Source organism: Sorex fumeus, unplaced genomic scaffold, assembly GCF_029834395.1.
Source record: "Sorex fumeus unplaced genomic scaffold, SorFum_2.1 ptg000037l, whole genome shotgun sequence".
NCBI classification, from domain to species: Eukaryota; Metazoa; Chordata; class Mammalia; order Eulipotyphla; family Soricidae; genus Sorex; species Sorex fumeus.
The window spans coordinates 14677666-14701766 of NW_026606094.1; the positions used below are offsets into that span (position 1 = coordinate 14677666).

The 24101-nt window shown below is 35.3% G+C and overlaps 1 protein-coding gene across 2 annotated transcripts in view; it reads left to right on the forward strand.

Annotated features, from left to right (window-relative positions):
* The window catches only part of ASZ1 (ankyrin repeat, SAM and basic leucine zipper domain containing 1), a 53819-nt gene that overhangs the window by 22964 nt on the left and 6754 nt on the right, over window positions 1-24101 (forward strand). The window contains exons 5-10 of one of the 2 annotated variants that reach the window (XM_056118609.1): window positions 6148-6259; window positions 7392-7526; window positions 9266-9390; window positions 10114-10189; window positions 10911-10967; window positions 13314-13423. In XM_056118609.1, the coding sequence (XP_055974584.1) occupies window positions 6148-6259; window positions 7392-7526; window positions 9266-9390; window positions 10114-10189; window positions 10911-10967; window positions 13314-13423 (615 nt within the window). The remainder of the gene's footprint in view (window positions 1-6147; window positions 6260-7391; window positions 7527-9265; window positions 9391-10113; window positions 10190-10910; window positions 10968-13313; window positions 13424-24101) is intronic. The other variant, XM_056118610.1, reaches the window with a different exon arrangement.

Consider the following 24101-nt stretch of genomic DNA (forward strand, 5'->3'; position numbering starts at 1 on the left):
TAATTCTTGAATATAACATCGGAAAAGATAGCTTTGAAAAAGAAAACTAATTCCAGAAAAATAAATGGACTGCAAGAAAACAATGTTGTAAAAAAAAAATTAGTAAACTTCATCCTCCACGTGAAACTAGAGTTATTCACTATTAAATGGAAAGATAAAGGTATTGGGACGGAGAAAATAATTGAAAAGTACTAGAAAATAGTAAGAATGTTACTGCCTATCCAAACAGGAGCTTCAGTGTCCATACAAGGGCTTTAGAACAAATGAAAGGACCTATTGGACAAGGATAAATCACTTGTATCACTTGTCATCTCATTGATCATTGATTTGCTCGAACGGACGCCAGTAACGTTTCCATTTGCCCCTGTCACGTGTTAGTGTTAGCCCAATGGCATCTGCTCACTCCAGGAACATGGATAAATAGAAATATAAATAAATGCACGAAGCATAATGCTAGACATTAGTTAATTTAGTTGATACAAAGACATTAGTTAATTTAGTTAATACAAAGACATTAGTTAATTTAGTTAATACAAAGACATTAGTTAATACAAAGTATTAACTAATTTTAGCATGAATACAACTGATACAAAATAAATTATTATAATTGATAAAGCTCATTAATTAAAATATGGTGCTGATAATGCCTAAAACCAAAATTCAACAGTCACACCTAATATAATGCGTTATAGTTGAAAAAATAGCACAGCGGGCAGGGCATTTGCTTTGCATGTGGCTGACCCAGGTTCGATTCCTCCGCCCCTCTTGGAGAGCCCGGCAAACTACCGAGAGTTTCTCGCCTGCACGGCAGAGCCTTGCAAGCTATCCATGACGTATCCGATATGCCAAACACAGTAACAACAAGTCTCACAATGGAAACATTACTGGACCTGCTAGAGCAAAGTGATGAACAAAGGGAGTACGGTGCTACAGTTTAAAAAAATTATAATGACATTCATTTAGCAGATACATACCTAGTAAATAAATAAAACACCTTGAGAGGTTGTAAATTATTTGCAACAGCAAAGAAATGTTATTTTTGACAAAAGCGAAAATTTAACAATTCAGCTTATATAAACATATATGTAGATAGATTTTTTTGGGGGGCGGGGTGAGGACCACACCTAGGAGTGCTCAGGGCTTGTTCCTGGTTCTGTTCTCAGAAACCACTCCTTGTGGTGCATAGGGGCCATATGTGATACCAGACAGAAGAAGTCACATGAAAGGCAAGTACCTTACTGCCTACATTCTCTTCTGGTCCCAGGCATAACTAGAAGAAATAAAAATTATTTATGAAGACTTTTTTGTTGAATACTGCATTATAACATAAATTTCTAGTGTGCATATTGAAAATCAACATACGCATAAACTTTAAGTTTACCACTGAAAGTCCAGTTTTCTAAAGAAAAATAGTTTGGGCAGGAAGAGATCAAATAGCACTTTATAAGTCTACATAATTTTTATTTACCTAGAATTCTGACTCTAACATAGTTTATACTTGTGTGTTCTTTTCAAAATATGGATTATTTAAAAAATATGGTCAAGTTTTGGGCCACAAAGGATATGTATAACCACACTGTTGAGAATTAAGAATTTTATAAATTTTATAAATAGAGCCTACCCTGTGTTTAATTGGGCATTTGAAATTTCACACCTTAAAAATTTCTGGATTAAAGAAAAGTTTTAAATAGAAGCAGAAAAATTTTAAATTGAATACCAATTAAAGCCTTGATATGAAAACTTGTATAATTCCTGCAAAGCAATATTCAGAAAGAAATTGAGTCTTGAATTTATTGGCAAGTCAAGGCATTACATGAACAGCATATTATTTATGTTATAAAATGTCTGCATACATATGTTTTTTTATGTAAAATTTGTTCTCTCTGCTGAGATCTGGAGAAATACCCAGTTTATATCAGTTTTGTAGTGTTCTAGAGGGAAAGTATACATATATGATTAAGTTTTAAAAATAGTATTTGTTAAAAATAAGAGTAATGATACAGAATAGACTTTATATTAAAAATAAATCATAATAATTAAAACAGTATGGTATAAGTAGAGAACTATTAGTGATCTCTAGAAAGAAAACAAAAAAGAAAATCTAGGATAGAATCCAAGAGCATGTGAAATTATTGTTTATGATTAATGTGGCATTTCAAACCATAAAGAGAAATGAATCATCATTTGGTGCTAGGGATTTGGGTAGCTAGTTGAAGGTATTTGAAATACTGGGTTCCAGTCTCACACAAAAATAACTTTATAGATCTTGAAATATTTAGTGGTGCTTATGGACCTCCAAGGCTGTATGGTGGTGTGCTCTGGGGACTATGCATGCAGTCCTGGGAGTCAGACTTGGGTCCCTGTGCATGCAAGACACGAGTCCCAGATCACTGAGCTGGCTCCTAGGGCAACCTTTGAGATATTTTCACTCTGTTCAATTATACCTTATCATGAATTTAGGACAATAAAGTGATAATTGTAAATAATGCATATATGCCTTGAAAGCTTAATCTTAGCCATTAGAGAGAAAAAACTAAATGCTATATGTTGTTACATTTAATATATTTTCATAATTTTCTAAACTATTGAAAGTTCACAAGGGGATTTACTTAGTTATAAATAAATACTTGTTAGTCTGGATGATGCCAAGGTTAATCTTCAGCTAAATATGTAATTATGTAGACGAGATTTGCTGAGTTTTGGTAAGTTTGTTTAGATCATTCTATTGTGAGATGCATTCAACTTAAGGATTGAAAGAAATGTTAATCTGAATTTTTAGAAATATGTGTAATGAGATATTGTGAACTTAAAGTGGGTAATGATTTGGGCTTTATATTGCTGTTCCTATAGCACTTAAGATAATTGCACATGGCATGAATATGTGCTCAATAAATGTGTTTTCAGTGAGTGATGATAGCAAACACTTATGTGCAAGATATTTCATGTTTATTAAATTATTAAATTACGTGATTTTCATAACAACTTCTTGAAGTATGTACTATTATGACCACCAATTTATAGTTGAAGAAACTGAGTGACTTTCCTCAGTGTCATTGTTAGTGTGAGTTTCAAAGAAAAATCATGGTGGTGCACGGGATTTTAGCATTCTGTGCCTGAGAGCTGCCTCCCCAGGCTGGATGGTGACAGACAAAGGACCACAGGAATAGAGAAACTGGGCCTTGACCCCAGGCTGGTTGGTTGTTAATTTCTCTCTCCTCCTCAGCATAGTCTGATCTCTCCCCTTACAGCAAGATTGTAGTCATAGTTTTGGTTGTTTCCCCAGTCATCATAGTTTCATCATCCTAGTCTCCTCGTAGACATCACAGTCCTCTAACTCATTATATTTTCTTCCTCATCTCACTATAGTTTCATAGCCCTCTACTTCCAGTCATCATCTTCATCTGGTCCTCCTTCTACCCCTCAAAGTCCCAAAGTCTCAAAATCTCTTGTTTCATCCTCTAGTCTTCAACGAATAGTAGTTGTCAACTTTTTAGTCCTCACAGACCCTCTAGGCCTCAAAATCCCAAATTCTCATTTCTCATCCTCCTCTCTTTCCCCTAACAGCATACTTACATAGCAATCATGAAGGGTGGCGATACACAAAAGTGGGGTAGAACAGCAAACAGATGTAAAGCCATTCACTCCTTCAGGAGATACATTCAAAGACGAAAATTTCATCTGAGGGTTCAGCACTCCAAATTACTAGGAGATCCACTCAAGAGCAGGATTCCCTCAAGGGTGAATTGCTTTCTCTTTTCCTCAGCTAGTAATAATCCATTTAAACAATCATAGTAAATTTACCTCTTATAATATTTCTAGCAATGTCATTTTGTATGAATACAGTAAGAAATATGTTAAGCTTAAAGGTTGGCTCTTCCCGGGGGACATTTTGCTGTATATTCCAGACCACAGTCCTCAGGCCAGGTTAGTCTTTCCTAATTCCAGCAGGGTCTTTATTCAGTTACTTCTTTTTTGGGTTATGACAGAGTTTGTTCCATGACTATGCTCTTGAGTTATTATACTTATGGTGCTTAGCTTGTCTCCTTTTGATGCCAGGGTAGCTTACAGCTTGCCCTGGGTTCATCTAGTCCCTTCATCAGGACTCTGCTTTTGGCGTGGTAGGAACTAAGGCAACTGAGGCTTAAGTCACGTAAATATGGATCCTCAGGAGTAAATATTATTTGGAGTCAGTTAACTCCCATGTTACAAAAGCATAGCATGAACTGTCTTCCTCTGTCTATACAAAAAGGACATTGCTAAATAAAACATGCAAATGACATAAAGGAAAGAGAGAAGCAATATAGCATTATTATCCTTGATGGAATTGAGTGTACCTCAGAGGCACTGTTATGGGAGTAACTCAGTAAACCTAAGTTCCATTTGGGAGGAGCAAGGACAACCCAGAGTTATCCATCAAGTAAGTAGTAGATCTAAAATTCTGTTTAGGTGTTCTGATTCTGAAGCTCTTACTTTTTTTTTAATTGAATCACTATGAGAAACAGTTACAGAGTTGTTCATGATTGATGTCAGTCATAGAATGTTCCAATACCCATCCCTTTGTCAGTGTGCATTTCCCACCAACTCTTATATTTAATCATTGTGCTGTTTTTTTCTTGAAATCATTAAGGCCTGTCTTTAGAGAGGGGATGAGGAGAGAGGTCAAGACATCTGATTCAAAGTTAACGAAGAATTTCATCAGTTGACACAAATAATTTTATATGATATGTTTTATATGTTTTCTGTGCTTGCTTCAATTATAATAGGAAATTCATTTTTGACCTTGTGGGAAATTCATTTTTGACATTGTAAAGATAATCTTTTTATCAAGCTACTACATAGGAGATACTTAAGATATAAAAGACAGTAATATATAGTTATAATATTTCAATAAAATATTCAAATAGTAGCACACTGAAAAATAGAAGAAACATAAATATGTGAACCATTTTGTTCTGGGGTATGAAGTGATCAGATTCCACATATATCTTTTATTAAAGAAATCTTTTAGAGGGATGTTCTGTTCATAGGTAGTATATGTAATAGAAGCCATGAACTTCCTTTTATGTTATCAAAACAGATTTCTTAGATTATTTATATTTTTGTTCTTTTGTGAATTGTTTGAGATATGAATTTAAATCAGATATAGAAAGACTGGGCCCAGAATCCCAGAACTCCTTTTATTTATTCATTTATTTATTTGTTTGCTTATGGGGTCACACCAAGTTGTGCCGGAGTTTACACTAGCTCTATGCTTAGAGATTACTCCTGGTAGGCTGTAGGGGCTCCACATGGGGTTGCCAGGATCTAGTCCAGGTCAAGGGTCAGCTGTGTACATGCCAGGGATCTAGTCCAGGGCAAGGGTCAGCCGTGTACATGGCAAGTGCCTCACTCACTATTCTGTGTCCTTACCTAACCCCAGCGCTCCTTTAATACAGGTGTGATACTAAGTTCAGTGCAAAATACTTGAGTCTGAAACTCTTCCTCGTCTTCCTCCTCTCCCTCTTCCTATACCACCTTCCTGCCTCTGCCTTTCTCCTTCTACCTCTTTCTTCCCTTTCTCTCCCTCCCTCCCCTTCAACAATCCCTTTATTTTCCATTCTCACTCCTTCCCTTTTGAGATGTACCCAGAACTCATGAATGCAAGATATGCTCATTATTATTGAGCCACTTGAAAGATACCTTATTTAAAGGAAACCTCTAAGTCAGTGAAATTCTTTGTTTTACCATGGAAAATAATAAAACACATTAAGAAATAAGACAAACTAATAAACATTTAATATTAGGAAATAGTGTGATGGGGACCTTATTTTGTTATTTATCAATAAATTGTAAGTGTAAGTATTTTGTGGATACTGATAACTTACTATATTGAATTATGTGAATTAATAAAACGTTGTATGAGAAAGTATACTGATTTTTTTTTTAAAAAATTTCTTCACTAGAGGGTGCTGTTTAAGCAGTCATTACTTTAAAAATGTCATCTCACATTACTTACTGAGATTGGGTTTTTGAATCACCTAATTTATTAAGACCTTTCATTTCTTTGCTCTCAAAATAATACTAACGGTATTGTGTATGGTTAAATTCCTCAAATTGAGTTGCTATGAGTGTTCCGAAGTAACATCAATGTTTATTTTCTTCCTCCAGGAGATTTATGACTCCGCTCATGTATGCTGCACGGGATGGTCACCCTCAGGTGGTTGCGCTCCTTGTTGCTCATGGAGCAGAAGTCAATATCCAAGATGAGAATGGTTACACTGTGAGAATTGCTTGTACATTCCTTGTTGTTTCGAAGACATTACCATGAATTACTGTTATCAGTAATCCATTCAATTCTAAGAAGTGAAAATCAAGACGAGCTAATATAAATTTCCACATTTATTTGGCCTGTCTCCTTTTTCAAGGAAGAAATCACTCACCATTTCCCTAGAAATCTACCCTCTTTTAGGGAACAAACAGGAAGTACCCCCCATTACCCAAGGTCACTATCAGCTCCCCTGGACCATTCGTGCCTGCTTTAGGAAACACTGAATTAGGAAAGAAAAACAACAGCTGAAGTAGGAAAGGAAAAGAAAAAATAATGACACTTCTAGACCTCGTTCTTAGACTGAAAAATTGCAAAACACAGAAAGCCTGTGTTCTAAAATCTTGTTGCCACCCCAGTTTTGAGTAATGTACATGAATGTAGGGGTCTGCAAAAATTTGGGCAGTCCTAAGAAGTTCCTGGGTATGCAGCAACCAAAAACTAATTAAAATTCAAACACATAATGAAACTAAGATATTTCTGGCAGAGCTTGATTGTCATGTCAGGTGAACAGAAGATGCCAGTGGAAGAAGTTTTAAGAAGCACTACTCTAAAATGCACATAGAATTCTTTGTTTATTAAAAAAAAATGGTTCAGTGATTGACTTACAAACCATCTCAGTCCATAACATCACTTCACTATTGTACATGTGCAAACATCACCTGAGTTTATAAAATAAACTGCGGACTGCACAAATGGCTCACTCCCAGCACTGTACCAGGAGTAGCTTTCAGGCACTGTCAGATGGGGCCCCAATACAACCCAAATCCTAGCTAGAGTCTGCTTTTGCAAACACAACTTTGGAAATAAGTTAACATTATATTGTTAAATAAGATTGCATCACTCCATTAATGAACTGTATTCATTTTTTAGGGGGTAGGATACCACGCCCAACTGTGCTCAGGGCTTATTCCTGATGGGGGTTGAGGGATCTTACAGGGTAGCGGATTGAACCCAGGTCGGCTGCCACTCTGTTATTTCTCCAGCCTCTTCACCCCCTTTTTATTTGCTACAAATACTATTGAAAAGTTTTCTCTGTGTCTCTTGTACCCTCCCTCCCTAAAGATCAACTTCCCCCCTCTTACAGGCTCTAACATGGGCTGCACGTCAAGGTCATAAAAACGTCGTTTTAAAGTTGCTTGAACTTGGAGCTAATAAAACACTGCAAACTAAAGATGGGAGGACAGCAAGTGAAATTGCAAAAAGAAATAAACATATAGAGGTATCCTGTGCCATGCTGCGTTATTATTTATAGAAATTCATTTTTAGCATTCAAAACTAAAATAGTGTATTTGGCTAATACTGTATATTTAAATACATATTTTTGTCTTGCCAGATAATACCAGATAGTACAAAAAATTTTGCAGAATATTTATTATATAAATTAATCTATTAAATATTTGTTAGGATGTTATTTTTAGCTAGTAAGTAGCTAAATAAGAGGCTATTTACAGTGCTTTAATTTAAAAATTACGTAGTTGTATAACTATGTAAAGGATTTTGTCTTATTTTGCCTCTAGAAAGAAAGTTACAGCTATGCAGTTTTATTTTACATTTTTAATTATATTTTTGGGGAATTTTGGGGCATACTGGAGATGCTCTGTTATTAGTCCTGGCTCTGCACTCAGGAATCATTCCTGATGGTGCTTGGGAGACTACAAGGGATGCTGGGAATCGAACCCGGGTTGGCTGCATGCAAGGCAAGTGCCTTGACTGCTGTATTATCTCTCTGGCCCCATTTTTAATTTTTCAACTATAGAGTTCTAAACGTTTCAAATGCGTTCATATTTTAATTAAAGTATTTCATCAGTTAGTGTATTTAAAAGGTAATAAAATTTGAGAATGTAACTAAAGCATCGTTTCAAGTTTTAATTGATGTACATTGGACAATTTAAATATTAGATTAAGCTGTATTATACATGAGACAAGATACATAATAAAGTGATAACTTATTACCATATAATTTAGTCTCATTCAGTTGTGAATTTTGTGATATTTTCCATGTATTAAATTACTTTGATGATATAAACTTATGATTTGAACATTAAAACTTTTTACCAAAATCCTATAATTTCTAAGGATCAAATATAATTGTGAAACTTACATAGTTTGAAAGCTTCTAAAACTGAGTTTTATAATTTAGAAACATGTAACATTCCAAAGTCAAAACCTGTAGTAATTAGACCATGCTGCTTTGCATGTAGAATAACTAGCTTAATGTTTTAAGTAATTTGATAAACATATTGAAAATATTTTAACAAAAACTGTTTCAGAATTATTATAGAGTAAGTACTAGTCACTAAAGTCATGTGAAACTTCAAAAAACAATGTGAATTTTCTTGTAAGCTTGAAAATTTTGAGAACTTTAGTTTAATGAATTAATACATGCATAGGGTAGTTGCCATTGAATTTATGCTTTCAACACACTTTAGAGTATCAAACATAACTGAGTTCTAAATTGTTTTTTGAACTGAGACTTGATTTTTTATTTTGGCTGATTATGTAACATAACCTAAATGGCCAGAAAATTATTTAAAAATTATTTTTAAGTAATTCCTTATCTATATAAGGTATAGTTAATATTTGTTTACATTTAATCATGCTTATTCTTTCCACTTCACAGTGTAATGGTACTACCTTCTCTTTCTTTCTAAGTTACTATCCAAGTGGAGTTTTCATTGTATATTTTACTATTATTATGATTATCTCTAATTTTTACTTTATTGAGTGAGATATAGTTTTCCTAATTATTATTTTAGATCATGAAAATAACTTGGTTTCATAAATGTTGTTCTCAAAGTGGTGAGTTGTTCTTACAGTAGTGAGTAACAAAGTTCTGTCCCTCTCACCTAGCAAAAATTTTCTTTCTGGGTATAAAATAATCAGATGGTTAATTTCTATTATGTTTAAGTGATAACTTATTGTGATGCTAAGTATCTTTGGCATGTTTACTTTTTTCAGATTTTCAGCTTTCTTTCTTTGACTTTAAATCCTTTGGAAGGAAAACTCCAACAGCTAACTAAAGAAGAGACAATTTGCAAACTATTGACAACAGAACCTGATAAAGAAAAAGATCACATATTTAGGTAGTGTGTTTTACTTTAACAGAACACATTTATGTGAATGAAAATTGTGCATTTTAATTTATTATGGTAAATGTGATAACTTTTTTAATTGTGTGGTATTTTAGGCATCTCTATCACTCAAATGTCTGGATTTAGTAGTGCTTTGTTTTCCAAAATTTAAGAAAAAATTTATTTGTGCATACTAACATTAATGTGGGTAATTTTTTAGCTTAATAGTAAAATTTAAACTTTAAAATTTATTTTTAAAAAGGCTCTAAGATTAAATATTTATTATTAAAGTTTTGTTAAAGCTATAGTGCAACTTGCTTTCTAGTTTTTCTTAGTATATTTCTGGTTTTATAATCTAAAATAATAAATGTATTTCATCCTGAAAATAGTTGTTCAGGCACAGAATCGTTCTCTTCTTATCCAAATTTAAAATAATTGCATTTCACTGTTTGGAATTAAAAGATATTTTCATCTGTAGATATTTCATAAGTACTATATATTGGTAAAGACTTTCATTTTAGGAGAAACTAAATATTTTATTATCAGCACTTTCTCTCTTGATCTATATGTTTAGTCAAGAAACCTTTATCATTCCTTTGATAAAGTATGCAGATTTGCAAATATATTCTTCATGGATTCATTCTTACTGCCATCTCATTTTGCATTGTAAATATATTTTATTGCTTGTGCATTTATAGTGTGTTATGACATTGACATTGCTATAAATATGTGTAGTTCATATACAGCATTTGGAGATCTGGAAATATTTTTACATGGTCTTGGACTTGAACATATGACAGATTTATTAAAGGTAAGATTTTGTACAAGCTACAGTGAGTTTTGTTTGTTGATTAGTATAGCATTAAACATTCATGAGCAAGTTTATAAAAGAGTACTGATTACGTTTTTAATTTCTAGTATATCTCATTTTAAGAATATAAGCATTTAAAAGTTGCTTTTTGTAGAAATGCACACAAATTGGAATATGACTGGATCAAATAGTTTTTTCCTACTGCCTGAATATTTAAAGAATAACTCATCTAAATTAAGAATACCCTGTCTTCAGTTTGATTTGGTGTTGCCCATCTTCTTGCTTCATTATAAGCTATACAACTCTCTGTGGGCTATATTGTTCCATGTGCAAACTTAGGATTTTGGTGTTGCCTACACCCAGAAGTGCAGGTGCCACCAAAGCCACTCCCCTGATATTTGGAAGTCACAGAACTACACATGATGGTTCTTGAGAAACCATGCAATTCCAGAGTAATTTCTGAGTGCATAGCCAGGAGTAACCCCTGAGCATCTTCGGGTGTGACCCAAAGGGCCAATAAGTTTCTTTTAGTCTAAACTAATACGTACTGTATATAGTGTAATATACTTTACTCTCTACCCAGTACTCTACTCTTGTATATTCCTTCCTGTCTAGAAAGTTGAATATAGGAGTTAGCATATAACTAAATTAATACTTTTACCTACTTCCCCTTCTAATGCATTATTTATATTAAATGGTGATTTCCTCCCCTGTTCTACAGGAAAGGGATATAACTTTAAGACATCTTTTAACCATGAGGAAAGATGAATTTACAAAGGTTTGTATCAGTATTTTAAAATTCAGGCATTGGGGCTGGAGAAATAGTACAACAGGCAGGGCGGCGTTTTCCATGCACGCGACCGACACGGGTTCAATTCCCAGCATTCCATATGGTCCCCCGAGCACCACCAGGAGTAATTTCTGAGTGCAAAGCCTGGAGTAACCCCTGTGCATCACTGGGTATGACCCAAAAAGCAATAAATAAATAATTCAGCCCTTATCTTTTATCTATATAAAACTATGGATTATTTTTTGAATTTTTATTTATTTTTATTATTTTTTAATATTTATTTATTGAATCACTGTGGGGAAAGTTACAAAGCTTTCAGGTTTAAGTCTCGGTCATGCAATGATCAAACACATTTCCCTTCACCAGTACTTATTTTTCACCACCAAGAACCCCAATATACCCCCCCTCCCACCCCTCCCAATGCCTGTGAGGCAGATGAATTCTGATTAACACTCTATCTACTTTGATTACATTCATTATTTTGACAAAAGAGCACTATTATTATTTAGAGTTTACAGCTAACAATCAGAACTGCCGAAAAGGCATTGTGAAATAATTTGTTTTCTACAGTTAGTTATGAGATATACATATGCATATACATTACAGTTATATGATGTCACGTGGCCACCGCACAAATTTAGATTTCTGATTATTTTACTTATTAAGCCTGGAGGTATTTCCGCCAAGAGCCAGATAATTACGAGATTGGTTTCTGTGGCTCTAGAACCATGGCCATGCCAGAGAGCCGCTTGTGGGGGACAACTCATGACCTCAGTAGGGCATAAAGGACGAGCTGGGAATGCCCCCTTTCTCATGAGGTTTCAGTTGCCCCATCACCACTGGCTCATACCTGGCTTTCCAAAAATCTCCGAGGAGGCCGCCATCTTGCTGCCCAGGGGAAAAAAGGTGACACCCCTTCCCTCCTGGGCAGGCATAGTACCGTGGATTAATGCATAGTCCATTCACTTTTCTGCAGCAAGCTGCCGGGCTCTGCATTAAGTCTTTTTGCTTCTGGAGCCATGGCCGTGCCCAAAATTATGGATTCTTTTATCTTTTTTTTTCTCCTGTAAAAATCCTAATGCTCCAAATTTCAAGTAATATTTATTAGATCTTTGGCTAGAATCATTACAAAATTTTTAATTAAATAATGATTATGGAGATATAACACCTAAATCTCCTGTGACATTCTTACAATTATTTTTTTATTAATATACTATGACAAATGCTTAAAAATAATAATTTTTCTGCATGAACTCATTGGGAACTTGATTTTGATTTTTGAGTTGTCATTTTGGGTTTTCGAACCACTCCTAGAGGTGTTCCATGAACCATACTCCATGCTGTGATCAAATCCAGGTAGATCTGCTACATGCAAGGCAAGCTTTGCCTGCTATTCTGCCCTAGAAACTTGAAATGTGGAGTATTACAGAAAATGAAGATATAATTTAGTTAAATAAAGACTAGAAAGTTCAGCTAGTATTAAAGGTAGAATACAAACAAAAGAAGATTTCCTTCCTTCCTTCCTTCCTTCCTTCCTTCCTTCCTTCCTTCCTTCCTTCCTACCTACCTACCTATACAATCTCTCCAACCTAGAAGACTTAATGTTCTCTTGTAAATGATAATACTATTTTGAAGGAAAAGTTAGTGGTTTGGGGGGGAAATTTTATCTTACAATCTACTAATTTTTGATTCATCATCATCACGGTCCTCCCATTGTTCATCGATTTGCTCAAGCAGGCCAAGTAACGTCTCCATCATGAGACTTGTTGTTACTGTGTTTGGCACATAGAATACGTCACGGGTAGCTTGCCAGCCTCTGCCGTGCGGGCGAGATACTCTCGGTAGCTTGCCGGGCTCTCCGAGAGGGGCAGAGGAATAGAACTCAGGTCAGCCATGTTGGCCGCTTATAAGGCAAACGCCCTACCTCTGTGCTATCGCTCCAGCCCAATTTTTGTTTATGTATTTTATATTACAGTTCAATAATTTGTATACTACACAAATTGACTGTAAAGGTAAAGGCCCTCCCGTTGATCGTCGATTTGCTCGAGCGGGCCCAGTAACGTCTCCATTGGAGACTTTGTTGTTACTGTGTCTGGCATATCAAATACTCTCGGTAGCTTGCCGGGCTCTCCGAGAGGGGCGGAGGAATCGAACTCAGGTCAGCCATGTTGGCCGCGTGTAAGGCGAACGCCCTACCGCTGTGCTATCGCTCCAGCCCAAATTGACTGTAGTCACTGCATATAAATTTTGAACTACACCAAGTCAAGTTTATTTTAAATACTAAGTTATTCAGATGCAGCTATTTTAGTTCACCTTAAAATTATTTTTGCTTAGAATGGAATTACAAGTAGAGATCAACAGAAAATTATGGCTGCTCTTAAAGAACTAGAAGTAGAAGACATAAAGTTTGGAGAATTGCCCGAAGTGGCGAAGTTAGAAATCAGGTAAAGTTAACTCCTTGTTTTACATTAATATTGTTTAGAATTATTTTTAGTTTAGTTTTGATAATGTCTAAATCATTTTTCTTGATGCTATAATTTTTCCCAAGGAAATGTTCAGTTCATTTTGCACTATATTGTGTTCTGTAATAGGAAAACTTTATAAATTCAGTTTTTATAACGCATTTACTAAGAATCAAAGCAATGAGATGCCTTTATGTTAACTCACATAGAACATTTTTAAATGTTTCACTGTATTTTGACAAAGGTAGTAAATAAAAAAACTCTTCCTTTTCATACTGAAGTTCTTAATTCATTCTAAGTGTCAAACTGAAATTCACCACAGTAATGTTTCTGTATAGAACAGTAAGAAAGTGTCTCATGTAGTTTAGTTCTTTTTCCAGCCTTATTGTATAAGTTGTTTTCAGTATATATAGTTTGCTTTCAGTACTATAAGCTATCAAGCACTTACTAGTAGTAGTCTAAAATATTATTAAAGTGTTTTAGTAATATAGTGGTATCAATAGATCAATACATTATATATATTTGAGATTATGATGGTTTGTTAACAATATCTTAATGTAATTGTAAATGTTTAAACCTTTTATTTGAAATAATTTTGAATTCACAGAGAACATTGAAAGAGACATACAAAGAGGTCCCATGTCTTCACAGCCTCACCTTCTTTTTTGTTATTGTTGTAGCAAAATCAGAAAATTGACACTAGTTCAGTCCACATAGCTGATTCTTATTTTACCAGTTATACATGTACCCATTTATTTATTTGTATAACTATGCAGTTATATCACATGTAAAGTTTCATGTAACCACTACTATAATCTATACATAACATATTTTTACTTATAAGACTTCTTCTAAAATTCCTTTATAGCCATGCCCCCCCAAACTCTCAGTCATTATTTTTCATAATAATATTTTATAAATGCTACATAAAAGGAAGCATACAATTTGTGCATTTTGAGGTTTGGTTGTTGTGGGGTGTTTTGTTTTTTTAACCACCCTGATTTCTTTGAGGTTCATTCAAGTTATTTTATATGCCAATTATTTTTATTATTTCCAGTTAATAGTTCTGGGCTGGAGCTATCGCACAGTGGATAGGGCATTTTCCTTGCACGCAGCCGACCTGGTGGACCCAGGTTCCATTCCTCCACCCCTCTCGGAGAGCCCGGCAAGTTACTGAGACTATCTTGCCCGCATGGCAAAGCCTGGAAAGCTGACATATTCGATATGCCAAACACAGTAACAAGTGTCACAATGGAGAAGTTACTGGGCCCACTCGAGCAAATCGATAAACAATGGGGGACAGTGATAGTGACAGAGACAGTTACAGTTCTGTGGTATGGATATGTAATTTGTTTAGTCTTTTACCAGTTGTAGGAGTTTGGATAGTTTTTGGTTTGGAGCTATTACAAATAAAGATGCTCTGAGCATTTATTTGTAGAATTTTTTTTTGTGAAAGTTCATTTTCATTTCTCTGAGAGACTGTTCCATTTTATATTCCCACCCACAGTGTATTACAGTGTATGAGAAATCTGTTCGTTTTACTTCCTCACTAGCATTTGTTGTTAGTATTCTTTTCCTGCTGGTTATGTTGTGGGGAAGAGGGTTGGGACCACAGCCAGTGGCGCTTCCTTAAGGGCTCTTTCTGGATCTTCTCAGGAGTGACCTCTAGCAGCACTCAGGTGACTGTGTATGTTTCTGGCGATTCAAACCACAACTGCATGCAAAGCAAGTGCCTTAATCCCTATACTATGTATGTCTCTTTCCCTAGAACTACTTCATTTTTTTGTTGTTTTTGTTTTTGGGTTTGGGCTTGTTCCTGACCCTGCATTCATGGATCACTCCTGATGAGACTCAGAGGACCATATGTTATACTAGGGATCAAACCTGGGTTGGCTGTAGGCAAGGCAAGCACTTTACCAAGCACTTTACCCACTTTTCTACTGTTCCAGGCTCTCCTAGAACTAATTTTAAAAGTTGCTCCAGTAGGAGTACTTTGCCCACAGCATAATTGATTTGTTCTAGCAAATACTCACTTTCGGTTACTGTGTAGATGAAAATATTCTGTTGGGTATATGATTTGCAAGTATTTTCCCAGTTTGTAATGTTTTTTCCCCCATCTTTTAAATAGAACGTTTAATAGAGGAAAAGGTTCATGAATTTTGTCAAATTTTCCTTTTATGAATCTTACTAGTATCACGATTAAGGAAAAGTTATAAGAAGTTAAGTTCTAAAGATTATTTTTCCTGTTTCATTTTTTCTAAAAGTTGTGTTGTATTCACTTAAGTCTCTGATCATTTCTGAATTCATTTTTGTGACAGTGTAAAGCACAGGTTGAAATGCATATTGAATTGACCCCGCTCCATTTGTTGAAAGCCTGTCCTGCACAACAGAATTGTTTTTGGTTATTTGTCACAAATTATTTGGCATATTTGATGGATCTATTCTGGGTTTTCTGAGTTTTTTAATGTGTCTTATCTCTTTGAAAGTACCACACTGCCTTGATCAAGTATATAAAAAGCTTTAACATCAAGAAGAGTAATTCCTCCCATTTTATTTTTCAAAATTCAGCTTTTCTTTTATGTGCTTTTCTTCTATATCCACAACATATTTATGAGATTTTAATAGGAATTGCATAAGTTCTATTAAGTAGGCCGTTTCCAGGGATCAAACTGTCACATGTAAAGCAAACACCCTATGCACTGACTGTTCTATCTCCCCAGCCACAATTAAATGCTTTCAATAAAATAATTTTTTGTTAAGATCGAGGGAGATGATTTTGAAGGGATCCTCTCCTTTGATGTGCACAAGGAACCTAGAATCCACTCCTGATATTCTCAGCCAACTGGGCTAGTGGTACAATGGGAAGGCCTGAATATCAGGTGCTTCTTAGAGGCCTCAAGATGCAGGTATCGCCCAGGATACCCTAGAAGGGCTCCACGGTTTACTTGGTGAACCATCTGGTATCAGGGTTGCAAATACCTTAACCCCTCTGCTATCACTCTGTCTCTTGTATTTCTGAGGATATTCTCATGAAGGGTTATTGGATTTTGTCTACTACTTATTTTCTGTCAGTTGATTACATGGCTTTTTCTCCCTTACTTTGTTTGTATGGCAGAGCATCTTGTTGGAACTTCAGTAATTGAACCAGCCTTGCAAACCTGGAATTAATATTAAATGGTTGTGGCTTATGTAAGAACCTGGCCCTGAGCACTTCTCAGCACTAGTTGGATTAATATTATCACATGATTTGCCATGAAAAACTAGCACTCTTCAAATGCATTGTAGCACTGTAGCACTGTCGTCCTGTTCATTGATTAGCTCGAGCAGGCACCAGTAATGTCTCCATTTGTCCCTGTCGCGTGCTAGTGTAGTCCAGTGGTGTCTGCTCGCTCCAGGAACACAAAGTGAGACTTCTTGTTACTCCTTCTTGGCATATCGAATATGCCATAGGTAGCTTGCCAGGCTCTGCTGTGCTGGTGGGATATTCTCAGTAGCTTGCTGTGCTCTTCGAGAGGGATGGAGGAATCAAACCCAGGTTGACCACGTAAAAGGCAAACGCCCTACCCACTGTGCTGTCACTCCATTATATTATATATTAATATAATTTTATGCATTAATAGTAATAATTCCCAGAATAATTATTGCAGACAGTTTCTTTATGTCATGTGTCACTTATCTTATAGATATGTCACTTATCTTATAGATATGTGTCACTTGTCTTATAGAATTTAAATGTAGGATAGAATTAAAAACTTCTTCTACCTCCAAGATGATAATTATTTTTTCAGTATTTTTCATAAGTATTAATACAAGTAGGCATTCCCCAGATTAAAATACTTAGATTTTCGGATACTAATAACACAATAATCATTTGCCTTCCATGAAACCAAATATTTTTGAACTTTTCTCATTTAACATCACTTACTAACCAATCTATAATTTTTTATTTATACAGTAACTTTCTTTACCCTTGGAGAATTGTGAACTAAAAGTGTTTCCCTTGGGGCTAGAGAAGTAGCACAGTGGGTAGGGTGTTTGTCTTGCACGTGGCCAACCCAGGTTCGATTCCCAGCATCCCCAAAAACTTTCAGGAGTATTTCTTGAATGCATAAACCAGGAGTAACTCCTGTGCATCTCTGGGTGTGACCCCAAAAGCAAAAAAACAAAGTGTTTCCCTCATTCTGTGTACTTAGATTAATTATGTCAAGTACTGCCATTCATCTCATTTTTAAAATTGTTGTTGTAGCTAAGGTAATACGTTTACAGTAATGTTAAATTATTGTTGTAGCTAAGGTAATACATGTACAGTTACTGCCACTTAGACACCAAAGTGCCCAAGACTCCCCACCACTTTTCCTAAATTACTTCTTGTCTACCTCTTCATTTCTCCTCATCCTCTTACTTCTTCGTGGTTCTATCAGTTTTGTAATCCAAGACCAAGGGTTTGCCATCAGTCAAAAGCAAGCTTCTTTTTTTTTCTCATGTACTATAGATGATTGCGATGACTAGGATTTTTCCTTCTCCCTCTGACATATTTCACTTAACACGGCACCCGCCAGTTCCATCTAAGTTGTAGTGGACTCTAAGGTTTCATTTTTTCAGCTGCATAATATTTCATATTTTCAGATGAGTAATTTCACATGTGTATATATGCAATAGCTTTATCCAGTCCCTTGTCATTGCTCGTTTGGATCATTCCCATATCCTAGTTGTACTTTTAAATAGAAGCATCTCAGTGAACATAGATGTTGTAAGCATCTCTTCTTAAATCATTCTTCTGCTCACTCTTTTAATTCTAAAATTTTTGTCTTTAAAAAATATTATCAGCATTGGTGGAGGGATTGGTATTTGAACATTGAATTCCTCAAAAACTATTTTTTGAACAATTTCATAAATTATGGTGTTATAATAACAATTAAAAATATCATAGGGACTGGAGAGATAGCACAGTGGGTAGGGCGTTTGGCTTGCATGCAGCCAACATGGCTGACACAGGTTCGATTCCCAGCATCCCATATGGTCCCCCAAGCACCGCCAGGAGTGATTCCTGAGTGCATGAGCCAGGAGTAACCCCTGAGCATCGCCAAAAAGCAAAAGAAAAAAATATCATAAAGATACAAGCAGAGGAATAAAGCCTATGTAAAGGTCAAAAAAGAATTTTTACTTTCAAAACTCACACAGGTTATCTATAATATGTCTCATGTTCTCCTCTTTCCTCATTGTCATCTAATCTTACCTTAATGCCAAGTTTGTATTTTCTAACTTTGACAGCTGATTAAAAGTGGCAACAATTTTATTTTTTCATAGATAATACGGATAATGTATTGGAATACACATTTTAATATAAAGAGTCCAGTTTAATTCTTACCCCAGACATAATGCTGTAGTAGAAATTATATACCTGATTAGGTAAAAGCACACTATACATATAAGTAAAGAATTGGTTTTAACAAAAGGTGTTTTTAAAACATACTCAGGGGGTAGAAAGATTGTAGTACAGAGAGTAAGGCACTTACCTTGCACATGGCCTTGACTTGGGTTTGATCCCCAGCACCCTGTATGCTCCCCTGAGCCCTTCTGAATGCAGAGCCAGGGGTAAGTCCTGAGCATAAGCAGGTGTGACCTAAAAATAAAAATAAATAAAAGATATTAGGAATTATAGCCATGACTTATGCAAAAGGTATTTTGTTGTCTTATAATAGCCATGTTATTCATTGTCTGGGACATAACTATATAGACTTATTTTCTCAAATGCTAAACTACTAAATTATAATGTCCTATAAAATATATAAAAAGTATAATTGTATTAGTGTACTATATATTGTATTAGTGTACAAAAGTATAATTTCACTAGTGTAGCCTTCCTAAAACTATTATTGTAATATGATAAACACAATTGTTGTCTGCTTTTATTTTGGGGGAGCCACATCCAGCAGTGCTCAGGGCTTAATCCTGGCTCTGCATTCAGGACTTAACTCCTGGAGGTGCTTGAGGGATTATAGAGGGTACCAGAGGTTGAACCTGGGTCTGCTGCATGCAAGTCAAGTGTCTTACCCACTGTACCATCTCCAGTACTGACAAACGCATTGACTTTCATTTTTTAACTCTAAAACCTGATTTTAGAGTTAAAAAATGTTTCTCAGGAGACAGTTTCAATAATCCACACATCTTTCTTTGTATTTTTTAAATTATATTTTTGTAGGGGTTATGCCTGGTAGTGCTGAGGGCTTACTTTTGGCTCTGCACACATGGATCTCTCATGGGGAGTCAGGGGACCACGTGGGGTGCCAGGAATTAAACCCGGGTCAGTTGCATTCCAGGCAAGTGCCCCGCCTTCAGTACTATTGCTCTCGCCTCTCATGTGTATTTGTTAAAAAAAATTCATTGCAAGGTTAAAATATTTCTCTTTCTCTTAATATATCTACTTATCACAAATATAGTAAAAAAGTGTCTCATTGTTTCAGGGTAACATAGTTTTTAAATATTTGAATACATTCAAGAATTTCAGTGGTGAAGCTTACAAATAAGAAATTTTTCTCTTTGTTTCTGTGAAGAGCATTTTTTAAAGTGACTACACGACTGACTTGCAGATCAAAACTTTTTATGACTTACTTGTATGATGGCAGGTTTTTCTTATTAATTTACTTTGTGAGATTTAAAATACTTAAAGAATGTGCATCATCCTAAGTGGTTCACCTATGAATAATGTTAAATTTTTTTAAAAAGTAAAACTGGCAGACATATATTTCAGGAATTTGACCTTGTTATTAAATCACAAACTTTGTTTACATGCTGTATGGAAAAGGTTTTACATCCCATTTGTTCAAAGTCATTCTTTAAAGAAGAAATTAGTCATTAAGTCATAAGAAAACTAACAGCAGGAAAAGTTGAACTGATTGATTGTAATCTTGTGGTAATGTGATTTCAGCAGTTTAGCTACTGATATATTTTAAGATATTTTTCTGCTCTGTGTTAATTTTTCTAAAGTTGTCTTTTGTGAGAAGTTATGTGTACAGTTCAGTTTTCTATACTTAGAATGTTTGCATAATTAGAAATGCAACTATAATTATTAATAATAACCTTTCTGTTTTTACTTTGAGATATTTTAACAAATAATTTTAGTCAAATCTTGATATTTTCAGTCATTTCTTACCCTTTTTTCAGAAAGTATCAGAGGCATTTAAAAATTATGTCCAGTTGAAAACCCTTTTCTCCTTCACATAGAAAATTTCATGTATATATATATATATATATATATATATACTAATTTTTTTAAGTATAGGGCTAGAACACTAGTACAGCAGGTAGGGCACTTGTCTTGGCCTGTTTCTGACCCAGGTTCAGTACCCAGCACCCCATATGGTTTCCTGAGACCCGCCATGAGTGATGCCTGAGTGCAGAGCTAGGAGTAAGCCCTGAGCAATGCCTCCTGTGATTTCAAGCCCCCACCGATGTATTAAAAGGTGTGGACAGAGAGATATTACAGTAGATAGAACCCTTGCCTTGCATATGGTGAACCTGGGCGAGATCCCTGACACTCCATGTGTGGACCATGAATACTGCGAACTTGATCCCTAAACACAGGGCCAGGAGAAAGCCCTGAGCACCACTTTGTTTGGCCCCAAACAAACAAAAGATATGTATAATAATGACATTGAAGTGACTTTTTCACATCTAATACTTGTAAATGTTCCAAAATATGGAAATTTTAAAATATTTGCAATACGAAGAATGATTGATTAATGCATCGATATGATGATTCTGTGATTAAAATTATTTTGAAGGGACTGGAGAGGTAGTTCAGTGTTGAGTGCATGCTTTGTATGTAAGAGCCACAGGTTTGTTCCCCAGCTGCGCAGTAACTTAAGCATAGAGCTTGGTAGTCACCTCGCAGTCCTGGATATGATCTAAAAACAACAACAAAAGATACTTTTACTATAATGAATTATATTTATAATAAGTGCATTCATAAATAGGCATAATATAATATTGAGTGTGAGGTATAATAGCTGTATATATGTATATGGAAAATACTGGAAGAAATGTATGCTATAATCTGTTATGGAAAAAAGTATGACTAATAAGAGCATTGGTAATTTTATTTTCTCAAATCTTCTACAGTGAACACATAGTACTTTTATTTATAAGAGTACCTGTGTTTAAAATAAAGGTTTTGGACTGTGTATTTTTAAATGGCTTGTTACTGAGTAACAAGTCATTTCTAATTCTAAATGATTAGGTATGCTAAACACTTTATGTCTGGATCACCAATGTCATGGGTCAGCTACAGCAACTCTCTGAATAAGACTCATCACTCCATGACCAAGGGAGAAGAGAAATGGCAGAACCATTCAGTGGCTCGTAAAGCTTCTGTTGAAAAGTTCCACTGTCACTTTCTTTTGTTTTCTGTTTGCTAAAACAGTTTGCATGGCCAGGTCTCATGCCATATATCATAAAATACACTATGGCAAAGAGAGGACTGACTCATTAGAAAAGACATCAAATCTGATCACATAGTTCAATCTGTCCTATGTATGTCATATCTTTGAAGTGCAAAATTAGCATGTAACATGAAGGTTATATATTAAGTCACGTAAGTTATATATTGTATAGCTCTAGAGTTGAGCTATACAATATATAATGTACACTGTTTATGTGGAGTAGAACATTGTAGTTAATGTCTTTTTATAACTTGTCTGTTCATATACCAATAATTAAAATATATATTTTTTCCATTTATTAAACTAATTTAGGGACTGGATGCATGGTGGGTAGGGCATTTGCCTTGCCAACCTGGGTTCGATTCCCACCATCCCATATGATCCCCCAAGCACTGCCAGGAGTGATTTCTGTGTGCAGAGCCAGGAGTAACCCCTGTGCGTCACTGGGTGTGACCCAAAAAGCAAAAAAAAAAAAAAGAGAATTAAACTGTAATTTAATTTTATTTGCTTATTTGAACTGAGTTGTTAATTAAGTCATACTATCTTTAGAATAAGAACTAATAAGCTTATATTGTATATATGTGTGTACATGTATTAACTAATTTATCAAATTCTGAATGACAGTGGCTCTTAATTTTATTGAACTTAGTAAATAAAAAACAGAGCATCAATGAGTTATTGAATAATTTATTGATATGAAATCACTGTCACTGTCCTCCCGTCGTTCATCGATTTGCTCGAGCGGGCCCAGTAACATTGTAAGCCCTGTTACTGTGTTTGGCATATTGAATACATCACAGGTAGCTTGCCAGGCTTTGCCATTTGGGCAAGATACTCTCAGTAGCTTGCTGGGCTCTCCAAGAGGGGGCGGAGGAATCAAACTCGGGTCGGCCATGTTGGCTGCATGCAAGGCAAACACCCTACCCGCTGTGCTATCGCTCCAGCCCATATTAAATCAAGTATTTAAAAATAAAATCTTTAAATTATAAAGGGGTCTTGTATATAAGTTACAGAAAATTCATATTTGTAATGACTATTCCTTAGAAATATGTTAACATTCTCTAAGATCAGAAAGAAAACTGGAATAATTATTTAAAAAATTCTTTTATGTATGTCATTTTTTAAATAGAACAAGGAGTTAGCTAGTTTTTAAACTTTTGTTTGCTTTAATAAAATAACAGTGAGCTACTTTTTTGTGTACAGCGTGTGTCGGGGGGAGGTAGGTAGTAAGGGGAAACTTACCATGCAGTGCTCAGGGACTCCTGGGCTATTCTGACCACTATCTGTCTGATGGGTTGGGAAAGTGCGTGGGCCTGCTGAACTACAGAGCCATCCCAGCACGACTCAGTGACCTCCACTGCTAGCTCCAATGGTCAGAGCATGTGGTGCCGAGCTCAACCTCTAGTTCTAGCATCTTTGACTACTAAACTTTTTCTCTCAGGGCCCCCAGATACCTTTTGTTCTTTGCAACTTGATTACACACATTAGTCATATAAAGTTTAGAAGTCTGTTTAACATAGACAGCTTTTTAAAACACATAATTGCTAAGAAGAAAGACTTGTTTTATGTTTTGTTTTGTTATTTTGAAAAAGAACTATTTGAAGTCTTAGCAATGTGCCTTAAAGCCATGCTTAAACTTTTTTCTACTGAAAAAAGTTTGGCACAGGTGAACTTTGCCAAAAACATCTTAGATTCATTACACAATTGTTTGTGAATTAATTTTTGGTCTTTGTGCATTCTGAAACATTCTGCTGTTGCCAAATATTTTGCCTCCCCACATTTAGTTACATGACCCTATAAGCGGTCATGACCCAAGAAAACCTTGTCTCTGAGAAAAGTTTAGTATTACTTTCATTGTGGGCTGACTTACTTGCTGTTTATAATCATTTCTCCTACCAACTGCAAAGAAGAAACTACAATGAACAGTTAAACATTCTATCAGTAAAAATTTTATTCATTTTCAATATGAAGCCCATAATCTTACATTTTTTGGGGGGGTGAGGGCATCCCATGGGTTAGTACTTTTTGGGTTAGTACTTCACATTCACAATTGAAGGGGCCACTCCCAGCAATATTTGGCCACATAATTTTAATGTGAATTTTTATTTTAATTGATGTTGCTGAATGACACTAGAACAGTTATCTGACACACTTAGGAACTTAAAATATTCATGATCTATTTTTGTCATTCCACTGAAAGATGAAAACATCTTTTTCTA